This window comes from Procambarus clarkii, chromosome 30 (assembly GCF_040958095.1).
Source record: "Procambarus clarkii isolate CNS0578487 chromosome 30, FALCON_Pclarkii_2.0, whole genome shotgun sequence".
Taxonomy (NCBI): Eukaryota; Metazoa; Arthropoda; class Malacostraca; order Decapoda; family Cambaridae; genus Procambarus; species Procambarus clarkii.
Genome location: NC_091179.1, coordinates 23,049,717 through 23,074,399, shown reverse-complemented (window position 1 = coordinate 23,074,399; position 24,683 = coordinate 23,049,717). Strand labels below are relative to the sequence as shown.

Genomic DNA, 24,683 nt, shown 5'->3' with positions numbered 1-24,683 from the left:
TTGGAGCACCAATCGTCCCAAGGTTGCGGACGAGTCTACCAGAACAGCAAGGTCGGAGGTGACAACAGGCAATGGTAATGTCCAGGTAAAGACAGACCCGGATTTGAACATGTCTAATTTGTCCTCTCCCCCGCAGATCGACAGTCATTTAGCAGTGTCTCCTGATTCTCTCGACGAGGAATATGAGGTTACGATGGCAGAAGTACCTGAGCTAGAAAAGAGGCCTTGTGTGCAGACACCCACGGATACCAACGAGTCTGGAGCGAAGGCTGAGGTGTGCTTGCGGTATGGCAAGTTACAGCGTGTAGTGGACCAGCCAGAGATTCCCCAGACGTCAGAGGTATGTGAGGTGTGTTCTAAAGGTCTAGTGCCCTCTTTGGTTCAAGCCAGGCTAGTGGATGGTGCCGGCTATGGACATGACAAGCTCAGGAAACTTATCCCTCGACTTACCAAATGTTTCCTATCGGTATTTTGTTTGTTTTTCGTATGTGTTCTTGTTTGTGCTCTCAGTGAGGACCGGTGGACGACCCGACGAATGATGGCTCCCATGAACATCGCGAAGAGGTCCCAGGGATTGGAGATTTGTACTGCAGGTGTTGCAGTTGAAGGAGGGACCTGGAAGGTGATGGTTGAATCAGGAGGTACGACAAATGATAATATGAGTGACTGTTTCCGACAGGTTGACACCCCCCGCGTGATAGCTGAGCCTCAATGCAGCGTTATACGGAACGTTGGTCGACCTGACGGTGGCAGAGCGAATGCCATCTTCGGTGAGCAAGCAGCCCTGTTGGAACTAGGTGTGGGCCTAGTAGAGGAGAGTATAGTAAGTACTGACTTGCCCATTGTCGCTAGCACTCTGAATTATCAGACCCCTGTATTCCAGGTTCCTGTCTCCCTGAAGGACCATCGGACCGGCACCAGAAATGCCGTCTGTGATCAGCCGTCAACGGTGCCACGACGCAGAGAAGTGTCAAGTCACCCAAGATCGTGTCTACACGGATCCTTACTAGAGAGGTGTGAGATGATGCCCCTGTTTGACATCGCAGTGGAGATGTGGACGATTATATCAGGCAGATCATTGCCTTCTATCTACAAGTTCCCTTTGTGCCAGGGTTCCTCAGTACAGTTCTGTAGACGTGACAGCCTCGACATCCCAGATTATAAAGCATGTGTGTCCATTTGGAGTTGTGTCGTCGTACTAATTTGGTTTGTGTTTCTTTTTATAGAACCTCAAACCAAATTCTTTTTGGTGGGGAGGTGTTACGAACCCGGGTCCAGCGTCCGAGCCTGGAGCAGTGACAAACACGCCATCTGTGGGTCAGCTCCCGAAACCCCCGCCAAACGAACGACGACACCTAGTGAGGACAGCGTGTACTGGCCTCGAAGACCAGTTTCCAGTCTGGTTCAGCGCTCAACACCGCCGCTCCTGACCTCTGGTGAGGTGGTGCTCCGACGACAGCGCCATCTATGGACTGGATACGTCAGGCGTTAGTATCTGAGCCTGTGAGTGTGGTGTATTAGTGTCCCAGTTATTGATGACGTGTCTGCTTACAGAGCCGACCTGGGACCACTGTGTTGAAGGTGGAGTCAGTCTACCCGAGGCAGCCAGTCTCCATACTGTGAAGTTTGCTGCAGCTGTTGTGACGTCGTCCCCCCGGAAGAACACTGTGGTGTGTTAAGCCTGCCAGTGGAGTGGCAGTGGAAGGATTTACCCGGGACCGACGGTTGGAGACGATAATCCACTGGGGTATTGAGGACAGGAGGGTGATTGGTGATATCACACGAGACTCCTGTCTAGGGCGTACCCCTTTTATCGTTCGTGGAGTGGCCGTACCAGCCTTGGTGGCTCAGTACCTGCCAGCAGACCTGCTGGACGTGTGGTTGACGGCCTCCACGACGGTGCCCCCAGTGGACCTGTGTTGTGGCTGATCTGTGGCCAGGGTAGGCTCGGTGTTCTCAGAGGACACGTCTTGAGGCCATGAAGAAAGCACCGCGGACTCAGCACCTAGCTTCAAGGATCCATAGTCTCCAGCAGAAGACTACAGTGTCGATCCCCTTGTGAAGTGTTAATACCCCTCCCCCTTGTGTACGTTTTATTTCTATATATTTAAATGGTGAAGGTTATATTATATTATATTAAGTTCTTACCTTTCTTTCCCTACTCCCTTTAAGTTACTTGCGTCACGGATCGCATCCCTTGATAGCCTCTACTGGCTTGGGGCCGGATATATATCTTCCTCTAACTACATCAGAGTAAGAACCCCGTTGCGTCCCGAGAGGGCCGTAACAGGGGTTCAGTGCCTTGGCGCCTGCCCGAGCCCTCACTCGATGTGTACACGGATGCGTCGTCTCTCGGCTGGGGTTTTGTGACCAGTGCTCACCAGGCCGGCCAGGGGCATTGGGATCCGTCCTTCCGTCGAGCTCACAGTACGGTGCGGGAGTTCGCGGCAGTGTGGTTTGCTCTGGGGAGGATTCGGGTGGCCCGCGGATCGACGATTCGACTCCATTCGGACTGCTCTCCGGTGGTTCATTGCCTGAACCGCGGGGGTTCGATGCGGTCCTTGTCTCTTTGGGGTTGGTCGCTTCGGGTGACTCGTCTGCTGAGTTCTCGGGGTTTGGCTCTCCTGGCGGTTCACGTACGGGGCGTGTCCAACGTCTTGGCCGACGCCTTGTCTCGCTTCGTTCCCCTCTCCACGGAGTGGACGGTCGACGACGAGTCCTTCCATTGGCTTTGTCAGACGTTCGGGCGCCCCGAAGTGGACCTCTTCGCGTCGGCGTGGTCGTGGCGTCTTCCCGTTTATGCGGCGCCATTCCCCGATTGCGAGGCCGTCGGGGTCGATGCCTTTCGGCTAGACTGGTCGAGGTGGGGGTTCCTGTACCTCTTTCCCCTGGTTCGGCTGTTGCTCCAGGTCCTGACTCACTTAGAGACTTACCAGGGGAGAGTTGTCCTTCTGGCCCCTTGGTGGCCGGCCCAGCCTTGGTTTCAGGCGCTGGTTGCTCGGTGTCCGAACCCGAGGGTTTTCCCGCGGCTCCGCCTCTTTCAGCAGATCGGGCCGGTACGTCACGTAGCTGGTTCGATCTTCTCCTCGAGTCTTCGTGTATGGTTTTTTTTACTCGAGTCTATCATCATCTCTATGGTGATCAGGTGGCCTCCTTGTTGGTGTCCCACCTGAGGGCTTCTTCTCGGCGGCAGTATGAAGTTTCCTGGCGGTCCTTCCGTTTCTTTTGGCGTCTTCGTCGTGTTAGCTCCTTGTCTGTTCGGGTGGTCTTGTCCTTCCTCTCGTGGTTGTTTCAGGACCGTCATCTTATGCCTAACACTGTCGCTTCGTATCGTGCGGCGCTGGCGGAGCCGCTTCAGCTTGCTTTCGGTATCGATGTTACGTCTGCGCCGTTTCGCAAGCTGTCTCGTGCATTGTTTCACCTCCGGCCTGCTCATGCGTCGCCTGAGCCGTCCTGGTCTTTGGACAGCGTGCTCGCTTTCCTTTCGTCTCCTCGTTTCGTTGTGGCCCCTTCGGTCCAGGATTGTTTTTCCAAGGCACTTTTCTTGTTGGCTTTGGCCTCTGGGGGTCGGGTAGGGGAGCTTCATGCTCTCCTCCGGCGCAGGGGTTTCTGCTCTTTTGGTCGTGGTGATAGTTTTGTTCGTTTGCAGCCATCTCCTTCTTTTCTGGCGAAGAATGAGACTGCTGCGTTCCGGAGGGGTCCATGGGTGGTTGATGCTTGGTTGGTCAGGCCGGGGGTGCATCATGTTTTGTGTCCGGTTGCGGCGCTTCGCAGTTATTTGCGCGCCACAGCTTCTGTGTCCGGGGACGCGCTGTGGGTTGATCCGGTTTCCCTTCTTCCCTGTTCGCGGGTTCGGGTCTCTCAGGTCGTCCGCAGGGTTATTAGGTCCAGCCAGCCTGCGGTCTATCCCCGTGCCCATGACGTTCGTAAGTTTGCGGCTCTTGCTGCCGTCTTTGGGAATATGTCTTGGTCTGATATTCGGGCGCGGGGATTTTGGCGGTCGAACAGGGTCCTGGCTGCTCGTTACCTTGTGAATGTCACTGGGCCTCTTCGGGCCTGTGTTGCTTTGGGTCGGCGGTTGCAGCCAGTTGTCTCGGCTTCGAGTTGAGGGGTGAGCGACGACCGCCTCCCGGGTAAGTCCCTCTTTTTCTGTCTGTGGGTAGTTAGCTCCGGGGAGCCGACGGGGCTCCCCCCAGAAAACCAGCGTTGAATGTAATGAAACGCCATTTTCTGGGTGAGTCCCGGAGGCTCCCCGGCATCCCTCCCTCCCTCCGGTCGGCAGTTTTTCGCGTTTTTGACATCCGGCCTCAAGAACTGAGGTGTGGGTAGCCGGCGCGGGGGGTCTGGGGCTCTCCCTTCCCCCTCCCGGGGAGGGGGGAGCTGCGCAGACAGCGGCGCGGCAGTGTGTTACGTCACACTAGTTTGCTTGTTTTCGGTTGGGGAGTTCTATCCATTAGTTCGGTTTTTGGTAGCAATTTTAACCAGAATAGGGGTTTGTTTTGGGGCGCTTACCTTTCTGGGTGCCTGTTCCGGTCGATGGCAGACATAGAATGCTTCCAACTACACGGGGGCTTCTATAGGCCATTGCTCCCCTTGCCTCTCTGAGGGGGCCCGGTTCTGGCTGTGGTCCCCGGTAGGCCTAAGAACTCCATACACATGACTGATGCCAAAGTCTGACATTAGCATATCAGCCTGGGATAGCTCTGGGGAGCCTCCGGGACTCACCCAGAAAATGGCGTTTCATTACATTCAACGCTGGTTTTTTTGCAATGTTTTATGTTTTCCCTCATGATCACAGTAAGACTGGTCAATCTGATACTACTGTATACTGCAGTACATTTTGCATTCTGAGAATATTTTCATGTAGAAACACTGTTACATAAGTTTGTTTTTACTGTAAATTTGTAATTTACAGTATTGTGTCTTAAGTCTTCTTATATCTCCTGCCACTGAGTGCTGACAAATGAGAAAGTAAATAAATATAAAATTACAGTATATAGAAATGTGTGTGCTTTTTTCTGAGGCTATGGGTTCCCTTCTTCCAGCCAGAGGTGATACCTCCCTATGTACAGTATATGGAAATGATGTGTTTTCTTGCAGGGCAAGTACTTCGGCCCAGATAGCCCATGTGAAGAAGTTCCTTGTGATGAGGGCTCCTTGCTGAGCTCTGACATCAGTGAGGCCAGTAACAGTGAGGCACTTGCCCAGCCTTATCATGCAGATGCCAGTGCCTCTTATTCTGCCGGAGACGGGGTGAGTTTACATTGGTGAGGCATTGTGAAGGTGGCCGGGAATCATGAAAATGTTGCTAATTATTTAAGCCTCAGGAACAAATTACGTTTTTAAGGCTTATGCATGAATGCAGGATAAATTAAATGTGACAAGGAGGTAAGACAGACTAATATGGGGCTCAAGTGGGAATTTTGTGCAGCATATTTAGTAGATTTATGGCTTACGATAGAGTAAATATAACAAATAAAACATTTATTGTTGTTGGAAATGGACACCTTTGTTACTCTGGTATACCACTGCATAAAAAATTATCATATAACATGGTGCTGATATTGTAGTTTTTAATATTTAACTCGTATAGTTATTACCTATTTTAAGGTGTAAATGGTGTTCCAGGAGAAAATGAAAATGGTTGTAAATTCAAAGATTTATATATTAAAAGACAGTCACATATTACATTTTTAAAATATATACAGTACATAAGTATACATGATACAGGATGTATAATGGCAGAACAGTATAGAAGAGTGTTAGTGACCCCCAGTATATGCTTGAGAAGAAAGGTATGTTAAGGTAAGTGTGTGTTACTTGAGAGCAGTGAGAGAAATGTCTATAGGGCTGTCTCATCACATGGCAGTGCTGTATCAAATACGAGTGAGTTGTAAAAAGTGGTGATCATACTTCATAAGCTTCTAAGAGGTGAGAGAATAATAGTTTTAATGTTAAAACAAAAGGAGTTTATTAATAAATACAGAGAAGAGTCAATAGATATCCTGATGCAAGACACTGTGGAAAAATTAATGTTAGTAACGTGTGGGATGTATATGAGGTAATTATCAAGAAAAAGTACTAAGCCAGTATGACTATATGACAAAAGGAAGGGATATGTCCATCTAGTCTTATAAAGTTATTACCTAAGTGTAATTACAGATTGAGAGCTATGGTCATAGTGTCCCATCTTCCCAGTACTGTACTTTGTTATGACACTCTAAAGCCACTGAGGATTTTTAGCCTCTACTGCCTTCTCATTTAACTTGTTTTAACTGTTGTGACATGAAAAATGGATGGTAGCGCAGTCTCTCTAGGGCAGATGGAATGCCCTACCACTCTGTTTGCTAAAGTGAACTTTCTAATATTTTTTGGCAGTTTTGTTCCTTAGTTTGAATGTATGAGCTCTTGTTCTTGAAGTTGAAGTTTTCAACAGTTCTTCTTTGTCAGTGTTGATGATTCCTTTACTATTTTGTATGTTGTGGCCATATAATCTCTCTCTCTTTTCTTTGTATCTCTTGTTTTTCTTAGTTCCAGAAGACATTTACTTGCATGTCTTTGGACCTTTTCCAATTTCGTGATGTGCATTTTAAAATACTGGTACCATACAACAGCTGCATATTCAAATGTGGGTCTCACAAAGATCATGAACAATTTCCCTAATATTTCAATCCATGTGTTTAATTAAAAACAATTCTAAAATTGGAAAGCATAGCATACAATCCTCGCACAATGTTCTTTATGTGATACTCACATGGCAGTTTTCTTTCTAGAATCACCCCTAGATCTCTATCAGAATTCTTTAAAGCATTTTTCAGATAATTTGTAGGTTGTATATATGGCCTATTATCTTCTATTCCACATAACATAATGTGGCATTTTTTCACATTCAGTTCCATTTGCCAAGTGTTACTACATCCATATATTTTGTCCAGGTATCTTGTAAGGCATGACAATGGTCTAAGTATCTTATCTTCCCTAGTTGCTTGGTATCAGCAAACATGCAGACTCAGAGTCACAATAACGTGCTTGCTGATGTGATGCCCAAACCACACAACAGAAAACGAATAAATGACATTTTGTTCATCTTGGACAATTACACATCTTGATAATGGTCCAGGATAGACCAAAATGTTGACATTTCTACATTTTCTGATTTGTGGTTTGGACATATCAGCAAACGTGTTCATATAATTCTGTGTTTCTTCATTAATGGATTTCTTTCTTTGTTGTAACTTCCTAGCCTAAAAATGTCCTCAACAATGTTTTAAGCCTCCTCCATCTGTGTCCCCATCAGGGCTGATGCCTTCCATAATCATGTAGGTGGGAAATAGGGTGATGATAACGATTAAGATAATATATAATAAAAGTGTGTTGAGGCCTTTTTTAACATTATGTAAAAATCAAAACTAAGTTTATATTCTCTAGTTCAAATCTGTGAGATTTGATAATATGCCTGTAATAAGATCTTGGTACTCACCACTACAAACTTTGTATTTTGTTTCATAATGTAGGCTTCCTCAACTGATGAAGACAGCCTACCGACTGATGAGGACTCAGATACACGTCGTTTTGGTGGTATTAAGAGAATTAAAAGGAAACACAAAGCCTCAGAATTACAAAAACGTCAGGTTTGTATATGTTAAGGAGAAGTCATAATAATACAGTAGTAGTTATGATTCAAATAGGAGCAAGATAAGCTTTACCTCCTAGATAGTAATGATCTTGTAGATCACTTTAAATAAATAAATAATAAATAAATAAATGTTTATTCAGGTAGGATAAACATATCCAACCTGAATCTAATATCCATATCCTAAACTGTTACATATGGTAGTCTGTACTATGGGGGATATAGTATAACATGTGTTTAGGGGCAGTAGTTAGCATTAAGAGTTATCAAATATGGGAGATCTCAAAGGTCCGGCCCCCACTAAATATAGAGAAATAACTTGGTTTGGCCTATTACAGCAATAGTCAGCCTAGAGGTTGATCATAGATCTCCTACACAGGAAAAATGGATACTCCTTTAACTAACTTACTTATTTATTACCCCCTTAACAACCCCCCATATACATTCATACCAATTACAATAATAATAATTACTTTACCACACTATCTTACGTTAAAAGCCCTGGTCCACTTAGACAGGATACAAGGTTTACACTGAGAACAAGCTAGGGTAAAGTACTACTGGTTAAGAACTGAAGCTTGATGCAGCTTAGGGTAGTGAGACCACGTGGTACCCTAATACAACACAACACAACACTTAGGGGTACCTAAAACACTGGCAAATACTACCCCCAGGTCTCACCAAACTTTACTACCAGAGTAGGCACACTTACAACACAGGATATACTTAACTTAAGGTAAGGGAAATAAGTAAGAAGAAAGGTAGAAGGGGAGAAGCGCCGAGTCACCAGTCCAGTTGTTTACACCTCGAACGCCAGCAGAGAAGAACGCTTCCAGCGACCAGCTCAGGGCTCCCGCATTGTGGTGGTGCCGGGAGGAGCCTAATTGATTGTGCAGCTAAACACATTAAAAATTTTCCCCTATGCAACATATTGTTACTTTATTCGTTCTCAGGGTAGTTAATCTTATAACAATGTTATATTTAATCCACAACAAGCTCAAGAGTCTGAATGCTTGTAAGCAACAAGATTCGTCCTACGTTTGGCAGGGAAGATACGAACAAAAACACGTCGACTTGCGTCTTGCTAATCTAACGTTATCTTGAGTAGCTTATTTAGTTCACTTTGACCTCTGGTTTCCACTTGAGGAACCCAGGGTTGTAACACATACATACAAGAGATTTTACAAAAATTGATAGATTTATAGATAGAGCTAGTACATACAATGCCTAAAGCCACTATTACGCAAAGCGTTTCGGGCAGAAACGCTTTTTACCGGACAAACAGTCCAAGCAGCACTTAGTTCTAAAATACAACTGGAAAACTCCTGCTCATATAAATATAAAGAGCATGACCTACCAGGAACAGAGTACAGTATGTTCTGTGGTTGTTCTGCTCCACAGCTGTGGAACAGAATGTTAACAGCTGGTGTGTACATTAATAACTTGTCTTTATATAGGCCCAATTATGTTCAGTATCTTGGGCAAGTCTTATGGCTAGGAGAAGAGAAGACGTACAATGACGGTACAAATTAAATGTGCCATTATTGTAATTTTAAATTTTTATTTTATTTTAGTGTATTTAAAAGCCTCTTGAGTTTGGAAAACAATTATTAATCGATTGCAGTACATAACTCATATTTATTTTATTTATTTATTTTATATATATATATAAATATATATATATATGTCGTACCTAGTAGCCAGAACACACTTCTGAGCCTACTATGCAAGGCCCAATTTGCCTAATAAGCCAAGTTTTCATGAATTAATTGTTTTTCGACAACCTAACCTACCTAACCTAACCTAACCTAACTTTTTATGCTACCTAACCTAACCTAACCTATAAAGATAGGTTAGGTTAGGTTAGGTAGGGTTAGTTAGGTTCGGTCATATATCTACGTTAATTTCAACTCCAATAAAAAAAAATTGACCTCATACATAATGAAATGGGTAGCTTTATCATTTCATAAGAAAAAAATTAGAGAAAATATATTAATTCAGGAAAACTTGGCTTATTAGGCAAATCGGGCCTTGCATAGTAGGCTGAAAAGTGCGTTCTGGCTACTAGGTACGACATATATATATATATATATATATATATATATATATATATATATATATATATATATATATATATATATATATATATATATATATATATATATATGTTTATATATATGTTTATATATATATATATATATATATATATATATATATATATATATATATATATATATATATATATATATATATATATATATATATTAGTATATTTTGGTAGCAGTCTTTCCTGTAGACATATATTATTAAATATGACCGAAAAAGTAAGATTAATAATTCTAACACGAATTTTCTCAATCTTTCGTACATTACGCTTCACTGTTGGAGGTAAATCAAAAATCACTTCTCCAAAATTCATTTTTATTTCTAGTCTGACGCGACACGGGCGCGTTTCGTAAAACTTATTACATTTTCAAAGACTTCACAAATACACAACTGATTAGAACTTACGTCTCTCTGATATTATATCTACATTTGAGTGAGGTGGGAAGGGTGATGTGGCATTAACACAAGACAGAACAGGAGGGGATATTAATAGGGTATTAAAAGTATCAACACAAGACAGAACAGAAAACAATGGGTATTGAATAGAAGTGTTTGTAGAAAGCCTATTGGTCCATATTTCTTGATGCTTCTATATTGGAGCGGAGTCTTGAGGTGGGTAGAATATAGTTGTGCAATAATTGGCTGTTGATTGCTGGTGTTGACTTCTTGATGTGTAGTGCCTCGCAAACGTCAAGCCGCCTGCTATCGCTGTATCTATCGATGATTTCTGTGTTGTTTACTAGGATTTCTCTGGCGATGGTTTGGTTATGGGAAGAGATTATATGTTCCTTAATGGAGCCCTGTTGCTTATGCATCGTTAAACGCCTAGAAAGAGATGTTGTTGTCTTGCCTATATACTGGGTTTTTTGGAGCTTACAGTCCCCAAGTGGGCATTTGAAGGCATAGACGACGTTAGTCTCTTTTAAAGCGTTCTGTTTTGTGTCTGGAGAGTTTCTCATGAGTAGGCTGGCCGTTTTTCTGGTTTTATAGTAAATCGTCAGTTGTATCCTCTGATTTTTGTCCGTAGGGATAACGTTTCTATTAACAATATCTTTCAGGACCCTTTCCTCTGTTTTATGAGCTGTGGAAAAGAAGTTCCTGTAAAATAGTCTAATAGGGGGTATAGGTGTTGTGTTAGTTGTCTCTTCAGAGGTTGCATGGCGTTTCACTTTCCTTCTTATGATGTCTTCGACGAAACCATTGGAGAAGCCGTTGTTGACTAGGACCTGCCTTACCCTACAGAGTTCTTCGTCGACTTGCTTCCATTCTGAGCTGTGGCTTAGAACACGGTCGACATATGCGTTAACAACACTCCTCTTGTACCTGTCTGGGCAGTCGCTGTTGGCATTTAAGCACATTCCTATGTTCGTTTCCTTAGTGTAGACTGCAGTGTGGAAACCTCCGCTCTTTTCCATGACTGTTACATCTAGAAAGGGCAGCTTTCCATCCTTTTCCATCTTGTAAGTGAAACGCAGCACGGAACTCTGCTCAAATGCCTCCTTCAGCTCCTGCAGATGTCTGACATCAGGTACCTGTGTAAAAATGTCGTCAACATACCTGCAGTATATGGCCGGTTTCAAGTTCATGTCGACTAAGACTTTTTGCTCGATGGTACCCATGTAGAAGTTTGCAAACAGGACACCTAGGGGAGAACCCATGGCGACCCCATCTACTTGCTTATACATGTGCCCATCCGGGCTCAAGAAGGGTGCCTCTTTAGTACAAGCTTGGAGTAGTTTCCTTAGAATATTCTCGGGTATGTCAAGAGGAGTACAGGCTGGATCACGATACACTCTGTCGGCTATCATCCCGATTGTCTCGTCCACAGGTAGGTTGGTAAACAGCGATTCTACGTCCAACGAGGCTCTTATCCCTACTAACACAACACCTATACCCCCTATTAGACTATTTTACAGGAACTTCTTTTCCACAGCTCATAAAATGGAGGAAAGGGTCCTGAAAGATATTGTTAATAGAAACGTTATCCCTACAGACAAAAATCAGAGGATACAACTGACGATTTACTATAAAACCAGAAAAACGGCCAGCCTACTCATGAGAAACTCTCCAGACACAAAACAGAACGCTTTAAAAGAGACTAACGTCGTCTATGCCTTCAAATGCCCACTTGGGGACTGTAAGCTCCAAAAAACCCAGTATATAGGCAAGACAACAACATCTCTTTCTAGGCGTTTAACGATGCATAAGCAACAGGGCTCCATTAAGGAACATATAATCTCTTCCCATAACCAAACCATCGCCAGAGAAATCCTAGTAAACAACACAGAAATCATCGATAGATACAGCGATAGCAGGCGGCTTGACGTTTGCGAGGCACTACACATCAAGAAGTCAACACCAGCAATCAACAGCCAATTATTGCACAACTATATTCTACCCACCTCAAGACTCCGCTCCAATATAGAAGCATCAAGAAATATGGACCAATAGGCTTTCTACAAACACTTCTATTCAATACCCATTGTTTTCTGTTCTGTCTTGTGTTGATACTTTTAATACCCTATTAATATCCCCTGTTCTGTCTTGTGTTAATGCCACATCATCCTTCCCACCTCACTCAAATGTAGATATAATATCAGAGAGACGTAAGTTCTAATCAGTTGTGTATTTGTGAAGTCTTTGAAAATGTAATAAGTTTTACGAAACGCGCCCGTGTCGCGTCAGACTAGAAATAAAAATGAATTTTGGAGAAGTGATTTTTGATTTACCTCCAACAGTGAAGCGTAATGTACGAAAGATTGAGAAAATTCGTGTTAGAATTATTAATCTTACTTTTTCGGTCATATTTAATAATATATATATATATATATATATATATATATATATATATATATATATATATATATATATATATATATATATATATATATATATATGTCGTACCTAGTAGCCAGAACGCACTTCTCAGCCTACTATGCAAGGCCCAATTTGCCTAATAAGCCAAGTTTTCATGAATTATTTGTTTTTCGACTACCTAACCTAACCTAACCTTTTTGGCTACCTAACCTAACCTAACCTATAAAGATAGGTTAGGTTAGGTTAGGTAGGGTTGGTTAGGTTCGGTCATATATCTACGTTAATTTTAACTCCAATAAAAAAAAATTGACCTGATACATAATGAATTGGGTAGCTTTATCATTTTATAAGAAAAAAATTAGAGAAAATATATTAATTCAGGAAAACTTGGCTTATTAGGCAAATCGGGCCTTGCATAGTAGGCTGAGAAGTGCGTTCTGGCTACTAGGTACGACATATATATATATATATATATATATATATATATATATATATATATATAATATATATATATATATATATATATATATATATATATATATATATATATATATATATATATATATATATATATATATATATATAATGTCGTACCTAGTAGCCAGAACGCACTACTCAGCCTACTATGCAAGGCCCGATTTGCCTAATAAGCCAAGTTTTCCTGAATAAATATATGTTCTTTAATTTTTTTCTTATGAAATGATAAAGCTACCCATTTCATTATGTATGAGGTCAATTTTTTTTTATTGGAGTTAAAATTAACGTAGATATATGACCGAACCTAACCAACCCTACCTAACCTAACCTAACCTATCTTTATAGGTTAGGTTAGGTTAGGTAGCCGAAAAAGTTAGGTTAGGTTAGGTAGGTTAGGTAGTCGAAAAACAATTAATTCATGAAAACTTGGCTTCTCAGCCTACTATGCAAGGCCCGATTTGCCTAATAAGCCAAGTTTTCATGAATTAATTGTTTTTCGACTACCTAACCTAACCTAACTTTTTCGGCTACCTAACCTAACCTAACCTATAAAGATAAGTTAGGTTAGGTTAGGTAGGGTTGGTTAGGTTCGGTCATATATCTACGTTAATTTTAACTCCAATAAAAAAAAATTGACCTCATACATAATGAAATGGGTAGCTTTATCATTTCAACAGAAAAAAATTTGAGAAAATATATTAATTCTGGAAAACTTGGCTTATTAGGCAAATCGGGCCTTGCATAGTAGGCCGAGAAGTGCGTTCTCTATATATATATATATATATATATATATATATATATATATATATATATATATATATATATATATATATATATATATATATATATATATATATATATATGGTGGGTGTTGTCCAAAGATTGTTAATCTTCACTTGTGGTTTATGCAAGTATAGGCTTATAAGCTGGACACGAGTTCTCTCACATTGACAGTGGCTTGACGAAAAATGCAGACTGACCCCTCACTCATCTGGTGCCTTCGGGAGGTGGAGATGTTTGAGATATATATCTCGAACTATCTACTTCTTTTGTAAGGTCTGATGGCGTAGTGGGTTAAAGCATACTAGTTATGCCAGCTACTGGAAGGTAGTTGTGCTTTCTGGGTTCGAGTCCCACTGGTGGGTGTTGTCCAAAGATTGTTAATCTTCACTTGTGGTTTATGCAAGTATAGGCTTATAAGCTGGACACGAGTTCTCTCACATTGACAGTGGCTTGACGAAAAATGCAGACTGACCCCTCACTCATCTGGTGCCTTCGGGAGGTGGAGATGTTTGAGATATATATCTCGAACTATCTACTTCTTTTGTAAGGTCTGATGGCGTAGTGGGTTAAAGCATACTAGTTATGCCAGCTACTGGAAGGTAGTTGTGCTTTCTGGGTTCGAGTCCCACTGGTGGGTGTTGTCCAAAGATTGTTAATCTTCACTTGTGGTTTATGCAAGTATAGGCTTATAAGCTGGACACGAGTTCTCTCACATTGACAGTGGCTTGACGAAAAATGCAGACTGACCCCTCACTCATCTGGTGCCTTCGGGAGGTGGAGATGTTTGAGATATATATCTCGAACTATCTACTTCTTTTGTAAGGTCTGATGGCATAGTGGGTTAAAGCATACTAGTTATGCCAGCTACTGGAAGGTAGTTGTGCTTTCTGGGTTCGAGTCCCACTGGTGGGTGTTGTCCAAAGATTGTTAATCTTCACTTGTGGTTTATGCAAGTATAGGCTTATAAGCTGGACACGAGTTCTCTCACATTGACAGTGGCTTGACGAAAAATGCAGACTGACCCCTCACTCATCTGGTGCCTTCGGGAGGTGGAGATGTTTGAGATATATATCTCGAACTATCTACTTCTTTTGTAAGGTCTGATGGCGTAGTGGGTTAAAGCATACTAGTTATGCCAGCTACTGGAAGGTAGTTGTGCTTTCTGGGTTCGAGTCCCACTGGTGGGTGTTGTCCAAAGATTGTTAATCTTCACTTGTGGTTTATGCAAGTATAGGCTTATAAGCTGGACACGAGTTCTCTCACATTGACAGTGGCTTGACGAAAAATGCAGACTGACCCCTCACTCATCTGGTGCCTTCGGGAGGTGGAGATGTTTGAGATATATATCTCGAACTATCTACTTCTTTTGTAAGGTCTGATGGCGTAGTGGGTTAAAGCATACTAGTTATGCCAGCTACTGGAAGGTAGTTGTGCTTTCTGGGTTCGAGTCCCACTGGTGGGTGTTGTCCAAAGATTGTTAATCTTCACTTGTAGTTTATGCAAGTATAGGCTTATAAGCTGGACACGAGTTCTCTCACATTGACAGTGGCTTGACGAAAAATGCAGACTGACCCCTCACTCATCTGGTGCCTTCGGGAGGTGGAGATGTTTGAGATATATATCTCGAACTATCTACTTCTTTTGTAAGGTCTGATGGCGTAGTGGGTTAAAGCATACTAGTTATGCCAGCTACTGGAAGGTAGTTGTGCTTTCTGGGTTCGAGTCCCACTGGTGGGTGTTGTCCAAAGATTGTTAATCTTCACTTGTGGTTTATGCAAGTATAGGCTTATAAGCTGGACACGAGTTCTCTCACATTGACAGTGGCTTGACGAAAAATGCAGACTGACCCCTCACTCATCTGGTGCCTTCGGGAGGTGGAGATGTTTGAGATATATATCTCGAACTATCTACTTCTTTTGTAAGGTCTGATGGCGTAGTGGGTTAAAGCATACTAGTTATGCCAGCTACTGGAAGGTAGTTGTGCTTTCTGGGTTCGAGTCCCACTGGTGGGTGTTGTCCAAAGATTGTTAATCTTCACTTGTGGTTTATGCAAGTATAGGCTTATAAGCTGGACACGAGTTCTCTCACATTGACAGTGGCTTGACGAAAAATGCAGACTGACCCCTCACTCATCTGGTGCCTTCGGGAGGTGGAGATGTTTGAGATATATATCTCGAACTATCTACTTCTTTTGTAAGGTCTGATGGCGTAGTGGGTTAAAGCATACTAGTTATGCCAGCTACTGGAAGGTAGTTGTGCTTTCTGGGTTCGAGTCCCACTGGTGGGTGTTGTCCAAAGATTGTTAATCTTCACTTGTGGTTTATGCAAGTATAGGCTTATAAGCTGGACACGAGTTCTCTCACATTGACAGTGGCTTGACGAAAAATGCAGACTGACCCCTCACTCATCTGGTGCCTTCGGGAGGTGGAGATGTTTGAGATATATATCTCGAACTATCTACTTCTTTTGTAAGGTCTGATGGCGTAGTGGGTTAAAGCATACTAGTTATGCCAGCTACTGGAAGGTAGTTGTGCTTTCTGGGTTCGAGTCCCACTGGTGGGTGTTGTCCAAAGATTGTTAATCTTCACTTGTGGTTTATGCAAGTATAGGCTTATAAGCTGGACACGAGTTCTCTCACATTGACAGTGGCTTGACGAAAAATGCAGACTGACCCCTCACTCATCTGGTGCCTTCGGGAGGTGGAGATGTTTGAGATATATATATCTCGAACTATCTACTTCTTTTGTAAGGTCTGATGGCGTAGTGGGTTAAAGCATACTAGTTATGCCAGCTACTGGAAGGTAGTTGTGCTTTCTGGGTTCGAGTCCCACTGGTGGGTGTTGTCCAAAGATTGTTAATCTTCACTTGTGGTTTATGCAAGTATAGGCTTATAAGCTGGACACGAGTTCTCTCACATTGACAGTGGCTTGACGAAAAATGCAGACTGACCCCTCACTCATCTGGTGCCTTCGGGAGGTGGAGATGTTTGAGATATATATCTCGAACTATCTACTTCTTTTGTAAGGTCTGATGGCGTAGTGGGTTAAAGCATACTAGTTATGCCAGCTACTGGAAGGTAGTTGTGCTTTCTGGGTTCGAGTCCCACTGGTGGGTGTTGTCCAAAGATTGTTAATCTTCACTTGTGGTTTATGCAAGTATAGGCTTATAAGCTGGACACGAGTTCTCTCACATTGACAGTGGCTTGACGAAAAATGCAGACTGACCCCTCACTCATCTGGTGCCTTCGGGAGGTGGAGATGTTTGAGATATATATCTCGAACTATCTACTTCTTTTGTAAGGTCTGATGGCGTAGTGGGTTAAAGCATACTAGTTATGCCAGCTACTGGAAGGTAGTTGTGCTTTCTGGGTTCGAGTCCCACTGGTGGGTGTTGTCCAAAGATTGTTAATCTTCACTTGTGGTTTATGCAAGTATAGGCTTATATATATATATATATATATATATATATATATATATATATATATATATATATATATATATATATATATATATATATGTTTCATTGAATATGACCGCATATTCTGTATTTATTATTTTCTGGTTTAGGGCTTCTATCCCTCTAACTATTTTCTTAGCATCAGGGCTTAATTGAAATAGGAGTTCTCCAAAACTCATTTTCGTACTTTTAAGGTGAAGAAAAGAAGTGATTTACTATAGAGTGTATTACACTTATTTGTATAATTTGCACGACGTTTCGAACCTCCATGGTTCATTCTCAAGTGAACAGATCTTACAATACTAGTTGATTTTATACCCGCATTAGGTCAGGTGATAATACAATGAAGGTAAAAACATGGGGGGATACATAAGGGATAAACATAGGGGCTGCAGAAGGCTTATTGGCCCATACGAGGCATCTCCTATCTAAACACAAAGATTAATCCAGTGTAATTGGCCTGTTATGTTGGACATTGTCTTCTGTGTCAGACAATGTCCAACATAACAGGCCAATTACACTGGATTAATCTTTGTGTTTAGATAGGAGATGCCTCGTATGGGCCAATAAGCCTTCTGCAGCCCCTATGTTTATCCCTTATGTATCCCCCCATGTTTTTACCTTCATTGTATTATCACCTGACCTAATGCGGGTATAAAATCAACTAGTATTGTAAGATCTGTTCACTTGAGAATGAACCATGGAGGTTCGAAACGTCGTGCAAATTATACAAATAAGTGTAATACACTCTATAGTAAATCACTTCTTTTCTTCACCTTAAAAGTACGAAAATGAGTTTTGGAGAACTCCTATTTCAATTAAGCCCTGATGCTAAGAAAATAGTTAGAGGGATAGAAGCCCTAAACCAGAAAATAATAAATACAGAATATGCGGTCATATTCAATGAAACATGTTTGAAAGAAAACCTGCTGCCAGTATACACCAATATATATATTGGTGTATACTGGCAGCAATATATATATATATATATATATATATATATATATATATATATATATATATATATATATATATGTCGTACCTAGTAGCCAGAACTCACTTTTTGGCCTACTATGCAAGGCCCGATTTGCCTAATAAGCCAAGTTTTCATGAATTAATTGTTTTTCGACTACCTAACCTACCTAACCTAACCTAACCTAACTTTTTCGGCTACCTAACCAAACCTAACCTATAAAGATAGGTTAGGTTAGGTTAGGTAGGGTTGGTTAGGTTCGGTCATATATCTACGTTAATTTTAACTCCAATAAAAAAAATTGACCTCATACATAATGAAATGGGTAGCTTTATCATTTCATAAGAAAAAAATTTGGAGAAATATATTAATTCAGAAAAACTTGGCTTATTAGGCAAATCGGGCCTTGCATGGTAGGCCAAAAAGTGAGTTCTGGCTACTAGGTACGACATATATATATATATATATATATATATATATATATATATATATATATATATATATATATATATATATATATATATATATATAATATGTCGTACCTAGTAGCCAGAACGCACTTCTCAGCCTACTATTCAAGGCCCGATTTGCCTAATAAGCCAAGTTTTCATGAATTAATGTTTTTTCGACTACCTAACCTACCTAACCTAACCTAACCTAACTTTTTCTGCTACCTAACCTAACCTAACCGATAAAGATAGGTTAGGTTAGGTTAGGTAGGGTTCGTTAGGTTCGGTCATATATCTACATTAATATTAACTTCAATAAAAAAAATTTACCTCATACATAATGAAATGGGTAGCTTTATCAGGTCGTAAGAAAAAAATTAGAGAAAATATATTAATTCAGTAAAACTCGGCTTATTAGGCAAATCGGGCCTTGCATAGTAGGCTGAAAAGTGCGTTCTGGCTACTAGGTACGACATATATGTATATATATATATATATATATATATATATATATATATATATATATATATATATATATATATATATATATATATATATATATATATATATATAAATAAATAAATATATATAAATAAATAAATAAGAAGGTACACTGGATTTATGAGAATGTAAAAACATCAATGCTATGAATTCTCTCTCTCTCTCTCTCTCTCTCTCTCTCTCTATATATATATATATATATATATATATATATATATATATATATATATATATATATATATATATATATATATATATATATATATATATATATATATATATATATATATGAGAAGGTACATTGGATATATGAGAATTCATAGCATTGATGTTTTTACATTCTTTCAAAGCAACTAACAGCATTTTGGGCAGGTCCTTAATCTGACAGATAATTTTAAGTATGAAATTTGTAGTAAAAATTGAAAAATTTTAACAAGTACATTGTAGCATAATTTGAGGATTATTAATGGGTACATGTAGGAAAATTTGCATTCAACATAAGGACCATGATATAAGTTGATAGCAGTGATTGCAATAGTGGAGTGGCATGGTTTAGGCACATATATTGGGGGAGTGGGTAGCACAAGATACAGTGCAGGTTTGAAGCACTAGGTAGGAAACTATGAGGATGAAATTAGGTTCTTTTTGTTTCACTTTTGAATAAGGCATAAGTTGGCCAGCTTTTTAATATATTAGGGAGTGATTTCCATAGACTAAGTCCCTTTATTTGCATAGTGTTTACACAGATTTAGTTTGACTCTGCGGATATCAGAGATATTTATTTCTGGTGTGGTGATTATGGGTTCTATTACATCTGTCAAGGAAGAGTTTCAGATTAGGATTTGCATTTAGGAACAAGGTTTCGTACATGTAAATAGTACAAGAGAATGTGTGGAGTGAGTTTGTTTATCATGTTTAGGGATTTAAACAGAGGGGCTGTGTGTTGTCTAAAAACAGTTTGTTATTGGTCTGATAGCAGATTTTTGGTGGGTAATGATTGGCATCAGGTAGTTTGCAGTGGTTGAACCCCTTGCACAGATACCATAAGTAAGTTAGGGATAGTCGGTCGGTTAAATTTAAATCAAGACAGACAGTGGCATTGTAAGAGTGAAAACCTGCCGTATCTATAATCTTCCCATATTGCAGGGCACACCATTAAGACGCTGTTTGGGTAAACCTTCTGCAGTTGAAGTGTTGGCAGTGCCTCTCTCCAGTGAAGGAAGACAGAAAACTGAAGCTAAGTAAGCCATTGTTCATTATTTGTGTTATAAATTCTTATTGGATCATTTACAGCTGTTTCTTTGTTAACATTTTTAGTTTTGAACTCTAATAGCTGAGTGTCAGACCAGTTCTGCAGTTTGTTCACATGTTCTGGATGCAGCTTGATATTTTCTGTCATTCTCTCCCATGAGTAAGTCCTCATCTATCCTTTCTAGTTCTACGGTACTACATTTATTTTCCATTTCAGCAAAAGTGTTCTGTTACCAACGTGCCACTTTGAGTAAGTACAGGGAAGCTATTTCCTTCCAGAAATCAGGCATAAAATGGAATGAAATGTCCTTTTCTGGTAGGACATTTCAGTAGCACCTTATCCCCTCCCTGCCTTCCCATTGGAAATTTTAAGAGTTCAATACTGGCAGCTGGGCAGGCTAAGGCTGAAATTATTCATTTGATACCTGCTTGATGGGGTTCTGGGAGTTCTTCTACTCCCCAAGCCCAGCCCGAGGCCAAGCTCGACTTGTGAGAGTTTGGTCCACCAGGCTGTTGCTTGGAGCGGCCCAAGAAATTGTAGAATTTGCAGAAATATGTTGTTTGGCTTGGTTTCATCTTCCTTATTTCTTTCAATGGTTTGTTTTATTTGACTTTCTGATTAGTTATACTATAGTTTGGGTAAATATCTGAACCCAAGTTCTTCTCACTTCGTAGAGAGAATCAGATCTGGTTCTATCTTTCAAGGTCAGCATAGGTCTCATAGTCCTTACAAAATACTTTGGTTTAGCTGTTCCAACATGTAAGCACCAGGGAGCTAATGAAGGTCTTAACAGAAATTTTCTGTGGGGAGCTCCTTCGGCTCCCTGGAGCTGTCAGGCTAATATGCGATATATTAGACTAGGGCATTAGTCATTGGAGTTCTGCCTACCGGGAACCACGAGCCAGGACCTGGCCCCCCTTAGAAATTCACAGGGAGCAATGCCCCTGGAAAACCTGTGGTTGGGGTTTTTCCTAATCCGTCATCGACCGAGTTTAGGCACCCAGAAAGGTAGGCATAACAAAACAAACCCCACATGAACAAATCCACAATTGCTGTGATGAGGGGTTCGAACCTATGCACGGGATGTTCTAGCCAATACAAAACCACACATGGTAAGAACCCGACATTAGTCTAGTCAAAACTTCACATGGCAAGAAAATTGCAACTGAAAACCGAACAGAGAAACAGAACTCCCCCAAATCCCAAGGAAATAAGCAAACAAGCAAACGTCACACCTCACCACCACGTCGTTTGTCTGCGCAACCCTTCCCTTCCCGAGAGGGGAAGGGGGGAGCCCCGGACCTTCCATGCCAGCTGCTCAGCAACTAGTTCATTGGCTAATGCAATCTAGGGAGGTCGTCAACTCTGGCCTCAATTTCTTGGCAGTGTTTTGCCTTAGTGATGCTCTCTGCAACTTAGTGGTGTGGTGGTCAGGTATCATAAGAGTACTGGGGCTGCATGTGCTTAGGGGACAGCCCTAAGCACATGGGTACATGTGTAGAGTACTAAGTGCCCTGTGAGTACTTTCCTTGAGTGTTAGGGTTACCCTCCCTGGTGCCTTTAGAACGTCATTTCCGTAGGGGTTTTTTGCTGTTCAGCATTTACCGCACCCTTGGGATCAGCTGAGGGTTTCATGGCCCTTGTTTAGCCTTGGATAGGGAGTGGTATTGTTGCTGGTTCGGGCATCAAGGTGTTGCCCAGCCAGCTTACCGATGCAGTGGCCGGTTCCTGTTTCCTCTGGGGCCGTTATACTTTTTTTTATTTTTTTTTATTTTTTTTTTTATTGTTCTTGGGAGGGGGGTCTGCCTTGTATGGCTATAGGACCACTTATATTGTTTTGGTGGCCCCAGCTAGGGCCCCGTGATTATATATGCCACAGGGGTTCAGTGTTTTGATCATCCCCTTGTTAGCTTTGGATCTAACCAGCTAGCCCGGGCTTCCTGTAGTAGTTAGCCTACGGGCCCTGGAAAGCCCTGTAGGGGCTCGATGAACCTATAGATGCGTTTTCAGAGTTCCTGCTCACCTCGTGCGAGTTTGAAGATTGCTGTATGCCCCTTGTCTCAGAGTGACAGTCACCACTTTTGCCTCAGTCATGCTGCCTGTTGGGTCAACGACACCTTTGACCCAGAGTCTTGCGAGTCTTGTTCTGTTTGTTTTCCAATTTAGCCATTCTGATAACATTGATATTCGGGTTGAGACGGCAGCCACATTGCATGCTAGGTTTAGATTGCTGCAACGTGCTAGGTTGGTTGCCCACCCGGATGCCCTGAGGCTGCCCCGTTTTGGTTATAGGGACCAGGACTTAGGGCATTAGTCGCTTCCACTTTGGTTTTGTTTGCGCTCCCTGGTCCTTACCCTGTCATTTGTGTGTGTGGCTTTGGGTCACTCGTTGCAGCAAGTTGTCTCACCTTTGAATTGAGAAGCATGTGGTGGCCGCCGCCTGGGTAAGTCCCTTTTTTCCTTATCTTTGGTTATGTAGCTCAAAGGAGCCCAAGGGGCTCCCCACAGAAAACCAGCCTTGAATGTAATGTAACGTCATTTATTGGGTGAGCACTGGAGGCTCCCTGGCACTCTCTCTCCCTCCGGTCAGCGGTTTTTGCATTGTTTTGATGCTTAGCCTCCGAACTGGAGTTGCTGAGTTGTCAGTGTGGAGGGTCCTTGGCTCTCCCATCCCCTTCCAGGGGAGGTGTTGGCTATGCAACCAAGCTATACGGCGGCGAGGTGTGAAGTTTGCTTGTTTCCTTGGGATTGGGGAAGGGGGGCTTCTCTGTTTGGTTTTGCCTGGAATTTTCTTTCCATGTGGGGTTTGCTTTGTTACGCCTATCTTTCTGGGTGCCTAACCTCGGTCGATAGCAGATCAGGAAAACCCCCAACCACGGGGGTTTTCCAGGAGCCACTGCTCCCCGTGCCTCTCTGAGTGCCAGGTTCTGGCTCATGGTCCCTGGTAGGCAGAATTCCATTAACTAATGCCCAAGTATATCGTAAATTAGCCCAATAGTGCCAGGATGCCTCTGGGGCTCACCCAGAAAATGGCGTTTCATTACATTTAATGCTGGCTTTTTGTTTTGTTAAATTCAACTTTTGTTTTCTGGGGGTGGGGGAGCCCCTTTGGCTCCCCGGAGCTATCCAGGCTGATATGTAACTATTAGTTTTCTGGCATCAAAGTGCATTGAGTTCTTGCCTACCGAGGACCACGAGCCAAAACCTGGGCCCCCCCCCTCAGAAAGGCACGAGGAGCAATGGCCTATAGAAATCCCGATGTGGTTGGAAGCATTCCATGTCTGCCACTGACCGGGTCTGGCACCCAGATTGCTATCGAAAGCCAAACGAGTGGACAGAACTCCCCAAATGAAATACTAGCAAACTAGCATGATGTCATCGCTTTGCCGCGCCGCCGTCTGCACCACCTCCCCTCCCCGGGAGGGGGAAGGGGAAGCCCCAGACCCTCGCGCTGGTGATCCAACCGGCAGTTCTTGGCTGATGTGATACTGGCTGGTCAGGTGCCTTTGGCTCCAGTTTTGTTTGTTACTGTGCCTTGTGGCGTGGTCTGTCTCTACAGGTGGTTCATGAGCCAGGAGTAATATTCTACAGTACTCAGGCTGCATGCGCCTAGGGTTTCCTTCCCTAGGTGCCCAGTAAGTACTGCCCTTGGGGCTTGGGGGCCACCTTCCACAAGTCACCTTGGAATCTACCTCCGCTATGTTGTAACGGGGGGTGGGGAAATAGCTCTATCTTGTCCATTATTCCACCCCCCAGTTAACTAACGAAGCCGGGGGAAACAGCTCTCTCTAGTCCGTTATCCCGTCTCCAGTTAGCTAACTATTCTAGAGCACCTCCAGAGTTCCTAAGGCAACCTCTCTCGTTCAACACCTTGTAACCTAGGTATTTGACTACCTAGGTGCTAAGACTACAAGGCGCCGTAACTTGATCAGTTACCCGAAACTCTAGAGAGAACTCTAGAATACAGAATCATTGCCACAAACGTATAAGAGAAAACGAAAGGAAAGAAATGAATAGTGAAGTAATTAGTGAGGGTTTGGGGTGAGAGGCAGAGAGGTGGGAGGGGCAAGGAGGGTCATTAGTTGAAAGTGAGAGTTTAGAGAAGGGTGGAGGGAGAGGTGTAGATAGGTAGAAGTAGAAGAGTAGATAGTATAAGTAGAAGAGTAGATAGTAGAAGACGAAATGCTGCCACCATCCATTCATGATCATTACATACAAGACAAGGAATGGAACTTG

General features: G+C 42.2%; 1 protein-coding gene across 5 annotated transcripts in view; it reads left to right on the top strand.

Annotated features, from left to right (window-relative positions):
• LOC138370087 (uncharacterized) overlaps positions 1-24,683 on the top strand; it is a 235,429-nt gene that overhangs the window by 118,425 nt on the left and 92,321 nt on the right. For all 5 annotated transcript variants that reach the window (XM_069334028.1, XM_069334029.1, XM_069334030.1 and 2 more), the window contains 3 exons: positions 5,101-5,253; positions 7,515-7,631; positions 20,342-20,436. In XM_069334028.1, coding sequence (XP_069190129.1) covers positions 5,101-5,253; positions 7,515-7,631; positions 20,342-20,436 — 365 coding nt within the window. The remainder of the gene's footprint in view (positions 1-5,100; positions 5,254-7,514; positions 7,632-20,341; positions 20,437-24,683) is intronic.